The 16,380-nt window shown below is 49.8% G+C and overlaps 2 protein-coding genes across 3 annotated transcripts; one reads left to right on the forward strand and one right to left on the reverse strand.

Moving 5' to 3' along the window:
* Nucleotides 1–141: 141 nt before the first annotated feature.
* LOC106745180 (probable 39S ribosomal protein L49, mitochondrial) lies at nucleotides 142–2,124 on the reverse strand. The gene is made up of 3 exons (XM_014620532.1): nucleotides 1,672–2,124; nucleotides 610–796; nucleotides 142–508 (listed from the first exon to the last, which is right to left on the reverse strand). The coding sequence occupies exons 1-3, from the start codon at nucleotides 1,765–1,767 to the stop codon at nucleotides 234–236; spliced, it is 558 nt and encodes a 185-aa protein (XP_014476018.1). The 5' UTR covers nucleotides 1,768–2,124; the 3' UTR covers nucleotides 142–233.
* A 467-nt stretch (nucleotides 2,125–2,591) lies between these two features.
* On the forward strand, nucleotides 2,592–16,057 carry LOC106745188. 2 transcript variants are annotated; one of them, XM_014620547.1, is made up of 7 exons: nucleotides 2,592–2,659; nucleotides 3,702–7,985; nucleotides 9,103–9,178; nucleotides 9,825–10,087; nucleotides 10,333–10,488; nucleotides 10,643–10,956; nucleotides 12,734–16,057. In XM_014620547.1, the coding sequence occupies exons 2-7, from the start codon at nucleotides 3,726–3,728 to the stop codon at nucleotides 14,319–14,321; spliced, it is 6,657 nt and encodes a 2,218-aa protein (XP_014476033.1). In that variant the 5' UTR covers nucleotides 2,592–2,659; nucleotides 3,702–3,725; the 3' UTR covers nucleotides 14,322–16,057. The 2 variants fall into 2 exon arrangements, with proteins under 2 accessions (XP_014476033.1, XP_014476034.1); XM_014620548.1 differs by having other exon boundaries at nucleotides 9,103–9,136.
* Nucleotides 16,058–16,380: the final 323 nt, after the last annotated feature.

The following is a 16,380-nucleotide window of genomic DNA, read 5'->3' on the forward strand; positions in this document are numbered from 1 at the left end:
CTCTAATTTTCCGACAAAGCAGTGAATTTTTTAGTATCGATAAAAAAAAAGTAACGTAAGATGGGGATTGTTATTTAAGAAAAGGAAAAATTGCTAATTATTTTGAGACACCAAAACTCAACAAGTGGGTACTACAGACTATTGAAGGTACTACAATATATTTAACAACAAGAATTCGTTGATTCCCTTATATTTACAGTAGACAATAATTTATTTGTCAAACATAAAGGCTCTTAGAACCCTTTCATTTCCATCCATTGCTTAATGCGAGACACATGATCACCTCTGAATTTAATTTTACTTGAAAACTCGTGTATTTGAGTACCGATAACTCTATCGGAGTATTGTTCCACATAGGACCTTAGGTCACGCTCTAATGCCCATATGTCTCCCTGAATTCTGCGAACTGTTGTAATTTTTAACATTCCATTGTACTTTCTTTTTAGATACACGGGATACTGATAACTTGGCGAGCGTTCTATGAAATACGGATAATCTGTCGGTGAAGCTGTTAAACAGATTGAAAAGACAATTTTTTTTTTTTAACATTGACAATTTTTAACAGTATTTTTCGAAGTATAAGATAAATATATTTAACAAGGCTTTTACCACGCGGTGGTTTCCAACCAGATGGCAGCTTGACATCTCCAGTGGGTGGTTTAGGTATTGTTTTGTATGGTAATAGACGCTCTACATATTTCCATTCGTTTGGATCTTTTGTTATCTCATAATCCGTGTAATTCTCAGGTTTTGTGTACCAAGGAGACGATTTGTAACTGCTCCATCTGCATTGAATCTAAAAAAATTAAAATTATTTTACAGTGAGAGTCATGTATTACAAGCAACTTTGTCACGAATTAAACAAATATTTGAATATGTGAAAATTATCAATACGATTGTAGACAAGATGCAAGAATTTTGTCATTTTGTAACGACAACAGTTTTGTACAGTATAAATTTCTTATATTTTACTGCATACACATACACACACGGAGCAAAAATTGCCAAAAGAAGATCACATGGCAATTGTCGAGATCATTTTAATTAAACTTCGACGAGACCGTGTCGATTTATAGGACCGATCACACCTTTCAATTCGCACGATTGCGTACAGAAGAAAAAAAACAGTCATAAATTTTTTTTTAATTACGCTCTCCCTAATGCAGTCCCCTGTAAACGGGCGATATCTATAGGTTAGCAATTATTACACCGTCGCTGCGACGTTATTTCAAGTACTAATTGAACCGACATAATTTATTCGGCATTAACAGTTCGCGGGTTCGATCGGACACGTCGTCGCATCGTAGACCACCAAGCACGCTCAGATAAGTGCCGTTTAAACCGAACTTTTTATCACGTGCCGTTCCGCGATCGTATTCATGTGCCGCGTGTACGATCGTGCGATTTTCATCTCGCTGTATACCTCGCCACGCCGTAACGCAGTGTAATTTATTGATCATGCGTAGGCGCGATCGATGGACGCCGTGAATCGCGACACGACGTGGATTGCGAAAGAGCCGAGAACGGAAGAACGAGCACGTTGTCTGCGACGACTACATGAGAGGCCCTTCGGCAGCGCCGTGTCGAGGTATGATCGCGCGACAGGATGGCGGACGGAGGAGGCGAATTCGCGAGCGATGAGCGAGGATATAATATCCCGCGCGGAATTACCTGATCGACAATGGGCGCGATCGCGCCGCTCAGCGATCGACCGGGGCTCAGGATCGCTGCGGGGCCGACGCGTGTGAAAATTCGAAGGGCGGCCATTTTGGGACTTCGGTAAATAAGGGTCCGGCCGCCATTGATGCGCACGTACGACGGGCGCGTCTTCCCTTTCGTGCTCGCTCGCTCGCTGTCTCTCTCTCTTTCTCTCACTCCCTCTTTCTCTCTCTCGCTCGCTCGTCACGGCCGAGCGCTGGGTAGTCCTCGTGCCGCGGCTACCCGCGTACCACCGCGCCACCGCTGACGTACATTTCCTCGGCCGGGTTTGGGCCTCCGCGGCCGTAGCCGACGACGAGGCGATTCCGCTTTAGGTAGGTGAGAACGCGGCTCGTGCGAGGCCGAAATCCGCGGTGTAACGCGAGGGCCCAGTTAGCGCGCACGCACCGTAGCGATCGCCGAGAAGCGCCAGGCTGGACGAGCGAGCGAGGCGAAGTGCGGCGAAGAGGGGCGAAGCGAGCCGTGGAGAAGCGAGGGGCGAGGCGAGGAGGAGGTGAGCGCTCTGTAGCCGCAGCGGTCGCCGTCGCCGCCGTAGCTCTCATTTCCACGGCGGCGTCGCGACGCTGCCGGCGGTGCGCGCGTGTCACCTCTTTTTTCTTCCTCCCTCGCGGACCCGCGAAGAGAGAAAGAGAGAGAGAGAGAGAGAGACGCGTCTCTCGTATAGTGCCGGCGTCCTCCTCGCTCTCTCTCTCTCTCGTTATTTCGACCGGGCGCGCGGCGCGCAGGGTTGCACTTTGCGGTGAAGTAACGCGCGCACGGACATTAGCGCGAACGGGCTATGCGGCTGGGAGAGGTCGCACGGCTCCGCCGTCAGGTGGCGGTAGTCTGAAAACAGTAGGACGGCGTACACCCTGCAACGGGACCGTCTTTTTCACGGGGATTGTCGTCCGCGTTTTCTCGCGATCACCACGGACTTACGGCAGGATTTTCGGCCCCCGAGGTGAGTACTGCTGTCCGGGCTGCCACGGAAGTCGCATTCGGCCGGCGCTGTTGGCCCGCCGCGTCGCACCGAAGCCCTGAAAACCCGAGCCGAGCGCGACCTTTTGTTTATTCGTGGCGATTTTTTCGCGACTACTTGTCGCGACGATTTCCAGCGTTTCCAGTGCGTTCGCGGCCGGATTTTCGCGCCCGGCAGTTAGCGTGTGCCACGCGCTTTCTCGCGGCCGCGGAATCGCGAGGATCGGCCAGCGACGGACCGAGATATCGCGCGAAATATTTCACCGTGGCGGCGGGTATCCGTGAGTCGCGCAGCGCGCAACGAGGCGCTCGCGCTCCCGTGTGTATCCGTGTGTTAATGTGAAGTTTGTCACGTAATTTTTCTGGCGGCCAGGGCCGCATCTATCAACCCCGGTCGTCCTGTCCCGTGCGTCAGCCACCGACGATAAGGATCGTGCGCTTTTCTTTACTCCGTCTCTCTCTCTCTTTCTCTCTGTCTTTCTCTCTCTCTCTCTCTCTGTCTCTCTCTCTCTCGCGGCGTCACGCTCGCGCGAGCGCGCTTTTCCTCGTCCCTATCTCCCCTTTCGCGTACGGGAAGGTGTTTGCCTTTTGATTGTGTGTACTGTCGCAAAACCCGTGCGTCGCGCACTCGCGTCGCAAAATTTGCGCTCACTCTCGCGCGCGCGCACGCACGCTACTGCTCTTTACCGTCATAAGACACGGTTTTTGACTCGCCATGTTCACTTTTGCGCGAACTTTCCTCACCTTTTGAACGAGTCCTTATCAGCGCGTAATGTTCTACCGTTTTCTCTATTGTGTACATTCAGGTTTTCCACGGGATATGTCGCTCTCCCTGCGCTTTTCTTCCCGTTGATGTCAGAATTTTCACGGGGCGATTTTCCGGATGATCGTTGAGAATGATTTCAATGATGTGTAAATTATTTGTGTGCGACGATTAAAAATTTTTCGCAAACGATCTCGAGAATAAGCGAACGCACGTTTTTGACAAAGAGACAGCGCCTTAGAGGATGTAAATGATATTACAGGAGCCCAATGTGGGTGGAAGTGAGATGGCATCCAGGGAAAAGAAACCCTTAGCGCCTTCCAAACCGAAACAGAAGGCGAGTAGTGACTCTGGCTTGCCATCCAATGAGGTCAAGAATAAAAAGGGCAAATCTTTGCCGAGTATAAAGCAGCAGCAACTTGCGCGTGAGATTTTTGATACAGTAGCAACAGGTAATCAGCTTCCTGCTAAACTAGAGGCGAGCCTGCCACGCAAGAAGGCTCTGAAGAATCTGAAGCGCAAACAGAACTTGAGAGTAGCCAAGGCAAATCTCATCAAGTCCAAGGTTACCAAGAAAGTGACCGGCAAGAATATACGTGGTATATCTTCTGACGTGAAGAAGGGTGTGAAAGCGAGGAAAGTCAAGCCGTGTGAGGAGCCGACCATCAAATCAATTGGTATCGCTCTGAGGCTTTCGGAGAATCAGGCAAACAGCGGAGACAACGAAGGCAAGGGAACCGAAACACCAAGTAAAAGTGCCAAGAACAATCTCAGGACCAAGAAGACCAAATCTACATCTTCGAGGAGCGTAGGGGAATCAGGAAACGAAGAGGCACAGGAGGCAGAGGAGGCCAGTGTCACATCATCCAGCACAAAGAGCAGCCCTAAGCTCGGCAAGAAGAAAGCAATAGAAAGCCCCGACTCTTTGTCCAAGAGTGCCAAAACAGCAAAGTCAGCGAACTTGAAGAAAAGTAGTGTCAAGGACGTTGTTGTAAAAGTAACGGAGGGTGATAGCAAGAGTGCTAAGGGCAAGAAGAGCACTGGCAAGGAATTAGATTGTGGTAGTAGTGTAAAAAGCAATACTAGCATTGAGAAAATCACGAAAGTCGTTTTGGATAACAAGAGTTCTATTGATCTTACTATAGACGCAGTTATTGCTTCAATGTTGAGCGATTCTGAGACTGACAGCCAACAAAGCGCCACGGAGAAGACTGAGGGGAAGGTAACGAGAAGTAGGAAGATGTTGGTGGACGAAAATAATGCCGCCGACATTGAAGTAAAGAAGGAGCCTGATGCTGAAGACGCGAAGCTCACGTCGGACGGGGAGTGCGCGGACGCGGATCAGGAACTCCACCATCAGAATGCGATCCAGCTGAGGAAGAGGCCCAAAGTGGCCAGCCATTCCATCGACCAGGTGTTTCTGTTTCAGACCAGCCTGCGGAATGGGAAGCAACGTCATCTGTCAGACTCGGGCAACTCCACGCCGGACGTCGATCCCAGAAGACGCAGGTTAAATTCAGACGGGCCTCCTGTCACCGATAATTCGATGGAACATATCGCGGAATGCAATGTAAATACGGACTCTTGTTTGCCGGATCCTAGCTGTAACGAATCTCAGACCACTGTGGTAGCGTCGGCCAAGGAGGACGTTTGTTCGACGAAGGACGACGTGTCCAGGAACTTCGACGAGGATGCCGAGGCAGGGTCGGAAATCGAGAACAACAACAACAGCGACCGCGTGGACAGAACGGGCGAGATCGGTCCGACACTGCGCTCGAAAACCAAAACGAAAAACACGGAGAGCGAGGCGACGAAGGACGACGGTATCAAGGCGGACGACACGTGGGTGTCGTCGAAATGTGCGGACACGCCGGACGATTCGAAGAAACTTAATAACTTAGACCAAGCTAGAAAAGACAGTATTTTAGCGAAGCTCGGAGATAAACCTAAAGGCCGTAGGAATAGCTTAAACATAGATATGAAGAAGACCGTTAACTCTTTTTACAACGCAGACAAATCGGACACCGCTCCGAAGGCGCCGATCGACAAAATTATAGAAGGCATTAAATTAACTATCGTCAAGTCGATCGAGGACAAGATCTATCGTCCCGGATTGAGTAAGAACTTCGACATGCCCAAGAGCGAGGAGGTTATCGCGCCGCTCAGCACGGAGTCCCAGAAGATGGGTCTGGAGGAGAACGCCGACGAGGACAAGTCCATCGTGACGGAGAACGAAAGCACATCAGAGAGCTCGGAAAATTCAGTACCAAAAGTGGCCGATACTGCCAAAGAGATTGAGAAACTAGTCATGTTTGATATCGAGGAAGCAGAGACGCATTCGCAGAACACTCAAGAGAATAAAGCCTCCGGTAGCGACAGGATTAACGATGTACATAATACCTGCGAGTCTACGTGTAATATAAGTAGTAATAATGGTACATCTTGCGTGGACGAGTCCGAGGCGGCGGGATGCGTCGGCGGTTGCAGTACGTCGGGCAACGACGCGCCGGTCGGCGACGGTGATTCCAAGTTACCGGACGAGAGTAAGAAGGCCGTCAGCACTCGCAAATCGCCGAGAATCAGCGACAAGGGCTCGGACTGCGCCGCCGGTAATCCCGAAACGAGGAAGTCGAACAAGATGGGAGTCCCCAAGTCGGACGACGCGGACGCGTCGCCGAGATCCGGCTGCGAGGACGAGTCGCCGAAGGAGGACGCGGTGTCCCGTCAGCAACCGGACGACAACCCCGTGTCGACACCCGCACCACTGACCACTCCCGAGCAAACGGAGGAGAGACCCGCCGAGGGAGGCGTGCGAGGGGCGAAAATTGCGGAGGAATCCGAGACGGAGATCTCCCTGAACGTTTCGGACGAGTCGGAGACGCTCGAGAGCATATCGCGCGAGGTGGAGAAACTGATAGCGGGTGACCAAGCTGCCAAATCGTCATCGAGTCCCGCGAACGACGCGACGAGACAGTGCGAAGGGGAAGACGCGAAGCCGAGGGACAAGGAGGAGGAGGCTCCGAGTGTAAACGAAGCGTCTGCTCACGACGACGACGGTGCCGCGTCGTCGGGCTCGCCGGCCGCGAACGACGAAGCACCGTCGCCGGGCAGGAGCGGTGCGGACGGGACGGAAACGTCGCAGGAGGAGGACGAGGCCAGCTGCGAGACGGCGAATCTTAAAACTAGCAATAACCACTCGTCGACCACCACAAACTGTGATTCAAATAGTGAATGTAGCTCCGTAAATCCCGTGCCTACACACACGTGCACTTCCGACCGGCCGGACGACCACCAGGCCGAGCAAGTCGGCGACGGCAAGCCCGACCAGGATGACGGCAAGGAGTCCAACCGGTCCGACGATATCTCACCCGCGAATAGCGACGATCCGCCGAGGGATGCGGACGAGAGCGGTCAAAAGTCAGGACACAACGACACGGCCGGCGTGCCGACGGCGGCGGACGAGGCGGCCGGCAAGGCCTCCTCCGACGAGCAGAAGCCGGTCAACGAGGAGAACAGGAGGGTGCTGCGGGCTCGCGACAAGCCGAAGAAGACCGAGGGCAGACAAGCGAGCCGCAGCCGCGAACACGCGGCCGATAACAACGCGAAGCCGCTCAAGCCGGAGGCCCAGAGCTCGGAGAAGACCGACACCGAGGAGGCGCAGGATTCGACGACGTTCGACGAGACGAGCGTGCCCGAGGCCGCCCCGAAAGCGGAGGACGCGAGCGACTCGCAGAACAACAGCGAGGACGTGGACCCGCTCGAGCCGCAGGCTCGCACTCGGCGCAGCAGAGAGGGCAAGAGGCGCAGGGAGGAGCCGCCGCCTCTGGCGAGCGGCCTGAAGACGAAGCGCACCAAGCGAGACTCGCGCAAGTCCGATCAGCAGAACAAGGAGGAGACGCTGCTGGACAACGAGGTCGCCAAGATCAACGAGAACAACAGGTCCTTCCTCGACAAATACGGCGGGAGCGCCGGCGAGCGCACCACCGACAGTTTCCGCGGCTTCTTCGAGGAAGGCGCGCAGGCCGGGCTCGAGAAGAGCTCGGGCGTGCGCAGCAAGTCGGAGAACGACCTGACGACCGCCGTCGACGAGGCCGGCAAGGGCGAGGAGCGGCTCTTGCGCAACCTCTCCGAGAATCACGTGTCCAAGCGGGCGGCGGACGAGGTGGATCTCCTGGCGGACGCGTGCAAGACCCTCAAGACGCCGGAGGCGAGCGCGCCGAAGGACTCGGACGAGGCCTCGACGTCCGGCGAGTCGTCGAACAGCGGCACGCCGAAGATCCTGGAGACGCCCGAGGACAAGGCGAAGAAGGAGTCGATATTGCGCGTGTTGGGCCTGGAGTCCCTGGAGAAGGCGGCCGAGCGACTGAATCATCAGAAGGCGCGGAAGGAGCAGTACACGGGCACGTTGAAGACGATCATCCGAGTGCAAAAGGAGAAGGACAAGGAGAAGAAGGGCTCGCGCTCGCCGCTGAAAATGGTTCTCAAGCAGCAAGGTCGCGGCGACGGAGAGGGGGACTCACCTGAATTCTACACCATTCAAAAGGAGGTGAGAATTCAGGTTCCTGCCTGCCAGCAGCTCGATCGATCGAACGTAACTCATTCGCTTACCGTGCAAACTCTTTGCACTCCTTCGGCGCCGGTATTCGTTCCAGGCTGGATTCCGATATTCACCGTCGGTCACTGAAAGTCTATGTTACACGTGATAAATATGACGTAAACTGTAGATTCTTAGTACCGGCGGTGAATTTCCGAACGCAGCTATAGTCGGATCTTATATTTAAGATCGTCTCAAGTTCAGCTTCAGACACTTCGTAGCCGATGAAACGAGCCGTGCAGCATCCGAAGGTGAACTTAAGGGGATCCTAGAATCGTCCTGTTTCACCTCAAATTTGCTTCAATGCTATACACGTTACTGGTTGCGCGGAATTAAAAGTCCTTTCGCACAATTACAATACACACGTTAATGTAAAGACGACGACGGTTGACTTGGCACGAAAGACGAGGAAAAGTTAACGAATTACTATTTCCGTTTTTCGAATAAAGTCAACCGTCTTCGCCTTCGTTCACGTGTGGTGTTGTAATTGTGCCAAAGGATCTTTCGTGCAACCAGTAACGGGTATGGTTACTAGACCAAAAAATTTACAGTAAAGTAGGACGACCGCCAGGACCCCTTTAATAAGACGGTTTTAAATGTAAGGTCTGACTGTTGGTCTGTTCTTCGTAGCTGAACTGGCTGCACTAGTTCGAGAAATTTACATACACACCGAAGTGTACGAATCATACGTATAAGATTCTCACGCTTCAGTGTGCGTCGAAGTTTCTTGAACCAGCGCAGCCAGTTCTATGAAGAACAGACCATACGAACACCGGCTTTCGTCTCTTTTCTCTCTCTCTCTCTCTCTCTCTTTTCTTTTAGGATTTTTTGCGGTCTTTCTTTTTGTTCAGTTTAAAACTCTTTGACACCGACCGCATCCGATTGTCAATGACGAAAAGTTCAATATCTGTTTGTATCTATTTTTTTTTTTCCTTTCTTTTCGAAGATCAGCAGTCGAGACAGTTGTTGACGATAGTGCGCGGGTGTAAAAGCAGTAAGCCAATGGGTTAATTTGAGATATACTTGTATACTTTTATCAATCATTACGTTTTGTTTCCTTTTTTTTCAGTTTGGAACCAGTGGTTTGGGAGATAGCAGCTCTGGTGCGAACCGAAAGTTCACTACTAACCACAGACACTCTTGCGGTAATCCTGGTTGCGGGAATAACTAAAATTGATAATCTCACTTACTTTTCCTCCACTGCTTTGTCCGAAAGGAAAAAAAAAGTACCTTTTTTTAACTCTAAACGGTTATTGAGACTAGTGCAGTGTAGTGAGGATCGTTCACATTTAAAATTCATTACGATATCTCGGTAAAATTTATCGACTCGAAGTCGTTAATGCCATAATTTATTCTCCTCTTTTTCTCTCGGCGTTTTTAAAGCCACTCGCCACGATTTCAGAAAAGATACGACGCGATATGCACTGAAGTTTGCAAAATTCTCGGTTTAACCGACAACTGATTCAGTTTCGCCTATTTCCACCTGAAATCTGAAGAATCTGAGCATTTTTTTTTCTCATTTTTTCTTTTTTTACAGACCACTAGTTCCAAAAACTACACTTACACCAGCCTTATAGCCTTACACCAGCCTATATATACATGTTATGTTTTTTTTATCTTAACAATGCATGACGCTGTTGCTTTTTACATCAAGAGACCCGCTAACTTCTTTTATTTTAATGTTCTCACTAATAAACGGTTGCGTTCACGTAATCTAAGCCGGCAGAAAAGTTATATAGCGGGAGGCGGTGTCAGACGAGACGTATCTGACTTGCAATTTTATCGTCGTAGATGAAGATAACGAGGAAGCTACGCCTAAGGATCGTCAGTCGCTTGTCATTCCAGAGAAGTCCTCCTCCTTCTCTATACACCCTGAGCGCTTATGCGCCGACGTGTGTTGCTACTGTTTCGGAAAGTTCGGCTCTCTCGACACGCCGATGCATTTAGCCCAGATGAAGTCCGACGAGAGGCGCAAGAAGATCTTGAACATAGAGAGACACCTTACGAAAGACTCCTGTCTATGCGACGCGTGTTATCGTCATGTCGATAGAAAGGTTCGTCTCTCTTCTCACCGAAACCATGAGATTCCTCGATCGACCGATCAACCGGACGACTCAGAACATTCGGAAAATAATAGATCTGTTTTCTGTTCCTGAACTAGGTCTGCACTGGAACAACTTCGTTCCTTTTCTCTCTCCAACGCTGAGTTATATACAGTAAAAACCTAGTGCAACCTAGTTCAGGAACGGAAAACAGACCGAATCGTCACATGCATTTCTATCCCGTTTATCTTGCTCAGGCGAACACCAGCCCGACAAACATGCAGCAGAAGCCGCCGAAACAGCACAGGCAGCTGATGGTGTTGAAGTGCTCGGCTCGCGAATGCAGAGACCCGGCGCGGCATAACGTCAAACGCCGTTGGTTACTGAAAATAAAACCCGGTCTTCAGAATCAGGTTAATACTTGTAGCTTGACCGTCGTGCCGGAGGAATTAAGCGCGCATAAGAAAAAAAGAGCAATGTTTATTACGCGACGCTGATGAGTTCTGTTGGCTTTTTTTTTTTGTTTTTCTCGGAGCTATGCATACGAGCAATGTTCCTATATTGTAGGTTGACATAGACTGGGAATCGAGTCAACACACTTCGATGTCCTTCTGCGTCAACCACTACGGCAAGATCGAGCGCTTCTTGACGTGCGCGCTGTGCAAACGGCGGTTGGTTCGCAACCACACTCATCAGCTGGCCAGCGCGGAAATCGACGAGTTGAATCAATTGGTCGGCCAGCAAGGAATCCCCGTCATATTAGCGGCAGGCACGTTCGTCTGTAAACTATGCCGTTATTTCACGCAACTGCAGCTCAAGTACAAAGACGTCGACAATATGAACCCGAATTGCAGGAGTTTCTTCAAAAGTTATCGCAAAAGGTGAGTACGAGTCGCTCCACCAGTCTTCTGTACTTTCTCCTTAGAGATGTACGAATCAAGGATTTTTCTTATGTCAAATCGAATCGAATTGAGTGAAATCCAATCATCGAGGCGTGACTTTTAATTAACGACATGACCGTTGAATTCAGCATTATGAAAATAACGAGGGGAGACTTCGGTATGAAAGGGATAACATCGGTCTTACGATATCAACTTATTTTGATGTGGGAGATATGTATGCTTGAATATTTAGAATAAAAAATTGATACCGGTGAAATTTATTTAGGGTGGCGGAGTAATTGAAACAGATGAAAGATCATAAATCAATTGCTAAGATACTTTGAAGAGCGTTGACATTATCGGCCGTTTACAACCAATGCAGAAACTGAATAATTTTAGAAATGCATGTTTCATGAAAATATACAGGATGGTTTAAAAGTCCGGAAACGGTCAATTATCTCCGAAATAATTGATTTTATGGAGAAATGTTTCTCTTAGATAAGCTTGTTAAAAAAAGTTTGAGACATAATTAGTGTTCAAAAAATCATACTAGATAGCAATGTCTCTGTGATTGAAAATCTTAAATGAGTACTTCCACTTTTTACCACAGATTTTGATAACTGACGATGACCTTTTCAATCTACGAGACTCGCGTCAGAATAATTATAAATTGTGGAAATATTGCGATTTAAGCTAAATTTGATATTCTTATGAAATAACTCAAAATTATCATTAATATCAGTTCTTTTCAATTATCTACAGATCTATTTGATATCATAAAAATGTATTTAAACGCGTAAATTTTATTGGTATCTCTCTTACCGATGTCTTGAGTTACTGCTTTTGATATTTTTCAAGAGGATCTTAACGTACGGCGAATTTTTCAAGTCATGCCAATTCCCATAAGGCTGGACGTCTTTAACCTTGCTGTTTTGTTCGGGTCAAATAGAACAGAACAGCAGGGTTAATTAATGACTTCGTCAATTCTAAGCTATTCGTCGTCAAATCTTGTATTTAAGACCGTCCTAAGTTCAGCTTCAAATGCTGCAGAGTTGTGCAAAACTAATAATTAATTGCAATTATAAACAATTATTAACTAATAATAAGTAATTGATTCTGAAACCGACTTCTGGATTGGTTGTTTCGGTGTAACCGGTTACTTGAACCGACGCACGCATCGATTTCGAAACCGATTCTTTCGATTTCTTTCGATGTAACGATTATACCTGAACTGATTCCAGAAGTCGGCTGTACGGCTCATTTTATTGGCTGCGTTCAGCGGAAAAAGCAGCTTAATAAGCGATTTGCGCTGTGTTGCCAATAGCTTTGCAACTGTTGTAAAATTTTCTGCCGAACGACACCGGCGGTTTACGCTTTTCCAACATGTTTGTTGAGCGACCGCCCTTTTTCCCAGCATGCTTTTAATATGCTGTGGGCCGCTTAGCGAACACGTTGGAGCAGCGTAAGTTGCCAAGTGTCGTTCGGGCGGAAAATCTTGCAACAATCGCAAAGCCGCTAGCAACGCAGCGGGAAGCGTTTACCGGCTGATTTTTCTTCGCCGAACGCAGCCATTGTATTGCTAAACATCTGAAGGTGAACTTGAGACGTTCTTAAATACAAGACTACGAATATCGCCCCTGACGCGATTCGGAATCTCCTCGATTCGAAATTTCTGAACTATTCGCGCATCTCCCCTTCTTCTCGTTTCAACCGCCTCGTCCTCGAGAGTTCGTCGAGGCGGTGTTCAATGAACGACTTCACGACTTCCGTTGCTTAGGATCCTGCACTACCACGACATCGAGGTGCCCGAGTACGAGGACGAGGACGCGGCGCACAGCAGCCAGGCGAAGGAGAAACGGAAGAAGTCCGGGAAGGCCGCGAAGAACGGCGGCTCGAAGTCGCCGGACCGCGCGACCAACTCGGAGAAATCGACGCCGGAGCCGAGCAAGGGCGAGGGCGGCGCGAACGGCGCCGAGATGGACGCCGAGGGTCCGGGACGCGCGAAGGTGGCGCCGGGCGACGATACCGTCGCGGACGGGCACTATCTCAACATCGAGAAGGCCGTGGAGAACCTGAAGAAGCGCAAGCTGCTCGACCTGCACGCCTCCTACACGACGACGGAGTCGCCGGCGTCGTCGTGCGGCGACGTCTCGAACGACGTCGAGGAGATCCTGGCGATGGACAAGGAGGTCACCCTGACGCGACTGCCGAAGCGGTCGAGGACGAACAACGGCAACAACGGCGGCGCCGGTAGCAGCAACGACATCGCGCCGGTGGTGCAGAGACTCGGCGCTAACCCCTCGATAAGCGTGCGCACCCTCTTCCCGGGCGAGGAGGAGATGAACCTGCACGCTAAGATCGAGTTCGGGAACGTGCGCGAGATCACGCCGCAGGGCTGGGAGAAGTGCGCCACCATGATCCAGTACGACCGCGACACCAAGCTGCTCTGGCAGGAGCTGCAGCGGCCGTACGGCAACCAGAGCTCCTTCCTCCGGCACCTGATCCTCCTGGAGAAGTACTACCGGTCCGGCGACCTGATACTGGCGCCGAACGCCTCGCGGAACGCGATCAATTACTCCACGTCGGTGCAGAACAGACTGATATCCTACGAGGGCCCGGAGAAGATGGACGAGCCGATAATGGAGCCGATCGGCCTGCCCTCGGAGTACACGAACTCGCGCCGTCTCAGCGGCGGCTACATGCTCGAGAAGGACAACAGGCTGCCCGGCACGAGCGCCTCGGTAAAGCCGTCGACGTCGACGAAGGCGAGCTCGTCGCCGCCGCGGATGCTCAAGCTCAACACCGGGGTGTCGATAATCAAGAAGCCGCCGCCGAACCTGCAGCGGTTCGGCAGCCTGCCGTCCACCAGCACGGCGAACGGCGGCGTCGGGAAGCGGAAAGACGCCCAGAGGCCGTCGTCGTCCGGCGTATTCGGCACCAAGCTGTTTCAATACAGCGAGGCGGACATGAAGCGGCTGCAGACGATGAAGCGGCAGCAGAAGCAGTACAACGAGAGAACGACGCCCGGTGGTTCGATGCTCTCCTCGAGCTCGCCGCCCGGCCTCAAGTCGGTCGTGCAGTACCAGAAGCTCGCCCAGCACAGCCAGCAGTTCCAGCAGCACCTGCGGATGCAGCAGGAGATGCTGAACCGCCAGAGCCGCGGTGACTTCGAGCCGCTGATCTGCGACATGCGCGGCCCGGCGAACGAGAACAACTCGTCGACGCATAATCTCATACAAAATCTAAACCTGCCCAAGTCGATTCAAGTCACGACCAAGCCATCCAATCCGATCCCGATTTTGCCGAAAATTCCGAAATCGCTGACGGTGATACCGCAGACCGTCACGAGACCCGTCGACAAGTGAAAGAGAGACGGACGGAGTAAGCGCGAGAAAAGATGTAAGTAAGGCGGCGGAACATGCAGTTCTCTTTTCTTTCCTCTTGTGTTTTCTCTCGCGGCGAACGAACGATCGATCCGACGACCCGGGAGAGCGCGCGCCGACGCCGGCCGGCACGCCTCCCCGCGATCCCGTCGAAGCGCGTGATCAACGCTACATACATGATCAATTTGCCTTAACGTGAGCGCATCGCGATATGCACTTACCGAGCCTGAAGCTCAACGTTACACGCATACACCTATACACATGTACGAGGTATAATTAATTTTACGGATACATTTAAGACTAAATAAATTAGTAAGTTATAAATACATAAAAAAATATATATATATATACACATATATGTATACACACATATATATATATGCATATGTATATATATATATATTTGTTGCATCGATCGTGATCACACACAGACTCGTAGATAGTAGGTTTAATTCGAGCAAATTGTGACACCTCGATTCTAACGACATTATTATTATTAACAACCAAAGCTTCACCATAAAAAGAAAAAAAAAAAGACGCGTTAAACGAAACGTCGAACAATGCTGTTCCCACGGAAAAGTGCCTAAAGTGACATACGAACGGAGTCGTTACTTTATTATCAATTGTCTAATTACGCAGATGAGATCCGGGACTCTGGAAAGAGCGGTATGCAGATACGTGTACAAGGCGTCCGGTGAAAATCTCGCTGTACAATTGGCGGAGGGGGAGGGGGGGGGAGACGATTCCTCTCAAAGAAGAGGAAGGAAAGAGAATTAGCGGGAAGTGTGAGATAACTTCGTTTCCGAAGATTCCCCTCACGAGGATATACGGTTCTTCGCGTTCAAATCGTAGCCGTAAGCGGCAGCATTGCGGGTAAAATCGACGAGAATCGGTCCGGAATCTCAGGCCATGACTTGAAACTTGCTCCATGTGAAACACTCGGATCTGAAATTAGAATGAGAAATTCGAGTTTTTTTTATTATTTTTTTTTTTAATTTGAATCACACGTGTAATGCACGCGACGTTACATTTGAAATCGCGATTCAGCTGAAAAAAATCGCATTTGATTCTAAATTCATGTATGGGTACCTGGGGCAAGCTTCAAAGACTACTAATACGGGTCTGAGAGATGTTCATAGTCGAGTAACAAAATTAGTCGCGGATATTAGCGCACGCGCGAGATTGTGTAATCGGAAATAAATTTGCAGCAAAATTTCCATAAATTTGCAATGAAGCAACGGGAAGATTGAAAGCTCTCGGTAACCTTGGTAGCTCTTAATGACGTTGTAAAAAGACATTATTCATAAATAAATAATTACGTAAATTATCGCGATAATTATAAATAATCGTGATACACAATCATTCGCGCATCGACGTCCGCTCTCTCGTAGTTCTCCGCGCGTTGGCTCTTTTCTTTTTTTTTTCTACTTTTTTTATTCAACTTCGATCGCGCGTTATCGAGTTCCTCCGAATGAATTTACGTAACATAATTGCGGCGCCTCACAATTTTACCTTACCGTTTCGCAGGATTCGAGTCCAAACCGACTCCTCCGTATTGTGCTGGGCTTTCTCTCACGAGGGAAATCGTCTCGCCGACGAATGTATCGCGATTCACCGGACGCCCCGCGTATATATATGTGTAGAACGAATTTACCATTGCGACAGCATTGCATCCGAATTAATTTAAAAGCGTACCGCTTCTGTTATTCTCCTCTCTTTCTTCTTTTCTGTCCTCCCCCCCCCCCCCCCCCATTTTTTNTTTCCTTTCACCACATCGAGTTAGGAGCAACGTAGCGGGGTGGGTGGGTAAATGGGGTAGGTAGGCTGTTTCGGTAAGATCCATCGCACGAAAGGGGAGGATGTAAACCATACGGAGAAAGAATTTTGTTAAGCTCACTTTACTTTCCTTTTATTTTTTTTTATTTTTCTCCCCCTCATCAATTTGATCGACGCATCGGACATATCTATTTTTCGTAGGGATTAAGGGGGAGGGGGATGGCGAAAAGGGTGTAGAGAGGAAAAAGAGATAGAGTTATATATA

Source organism: Dinoponera quadriceps, unplaced genomic scaffold, assembly GCF_001313825.1.
Source record: "Dinoponera quadriceps isolate SergipeBrazil2010 unplaced genomic scaffold, ASM131382v1 scaffold1425, whole genome shotgun sequence".
Lineage (NCBI taxonomy): Eukaryota > Metazoa > Arthropoda > Insecta > Hymenoptera > Formicidae > Dinoponera > Dinoponera quadriceps.

Coding starts and splice junctions, on each gene's coding strand:
- LOC106745180 (XM_014620532.1), bottom strand. CDS start 1,767: ATGGCCGCCCTTCGAATTTTCACACGCGTCGGCCCCGCAGCGATCCTG. Junction 797..1,671: donor TCGCGCCCATTGTCGATCAG/GTAATTCCGCGC, acceptor TAATTTTTTTAG/ATTCAATGCAGATGGAGCAG. Junction 509..609: donor TGGTTGGAAACCACCGCGTG/GTAAAAGCCTTG, acceptor TCTGTTTAACAG/CTTCACCGACAGATTATCCG.
- LOC106745188 (XM_014620547.1), top strand. CDS start 3,726: ATGGCATCCAGGGAAAAGAAACCCTTAGCGCCTTCCAAACCGAAACAG. Junction 7,986..9,102: donor TCTACACCATTCAAAAGGAG/GTGAGAATTCAG, acceptor CTTTTTTTTCAG/TTTGGAACCAGTGGTTTGGG. Junction 10,957..12,733: donor TTCAAAAGTTATCGCAAAAG/GTGAGTACGAGT, acceptor TCCGTTGCTTAG/GATCCTGCACTACCACGACA.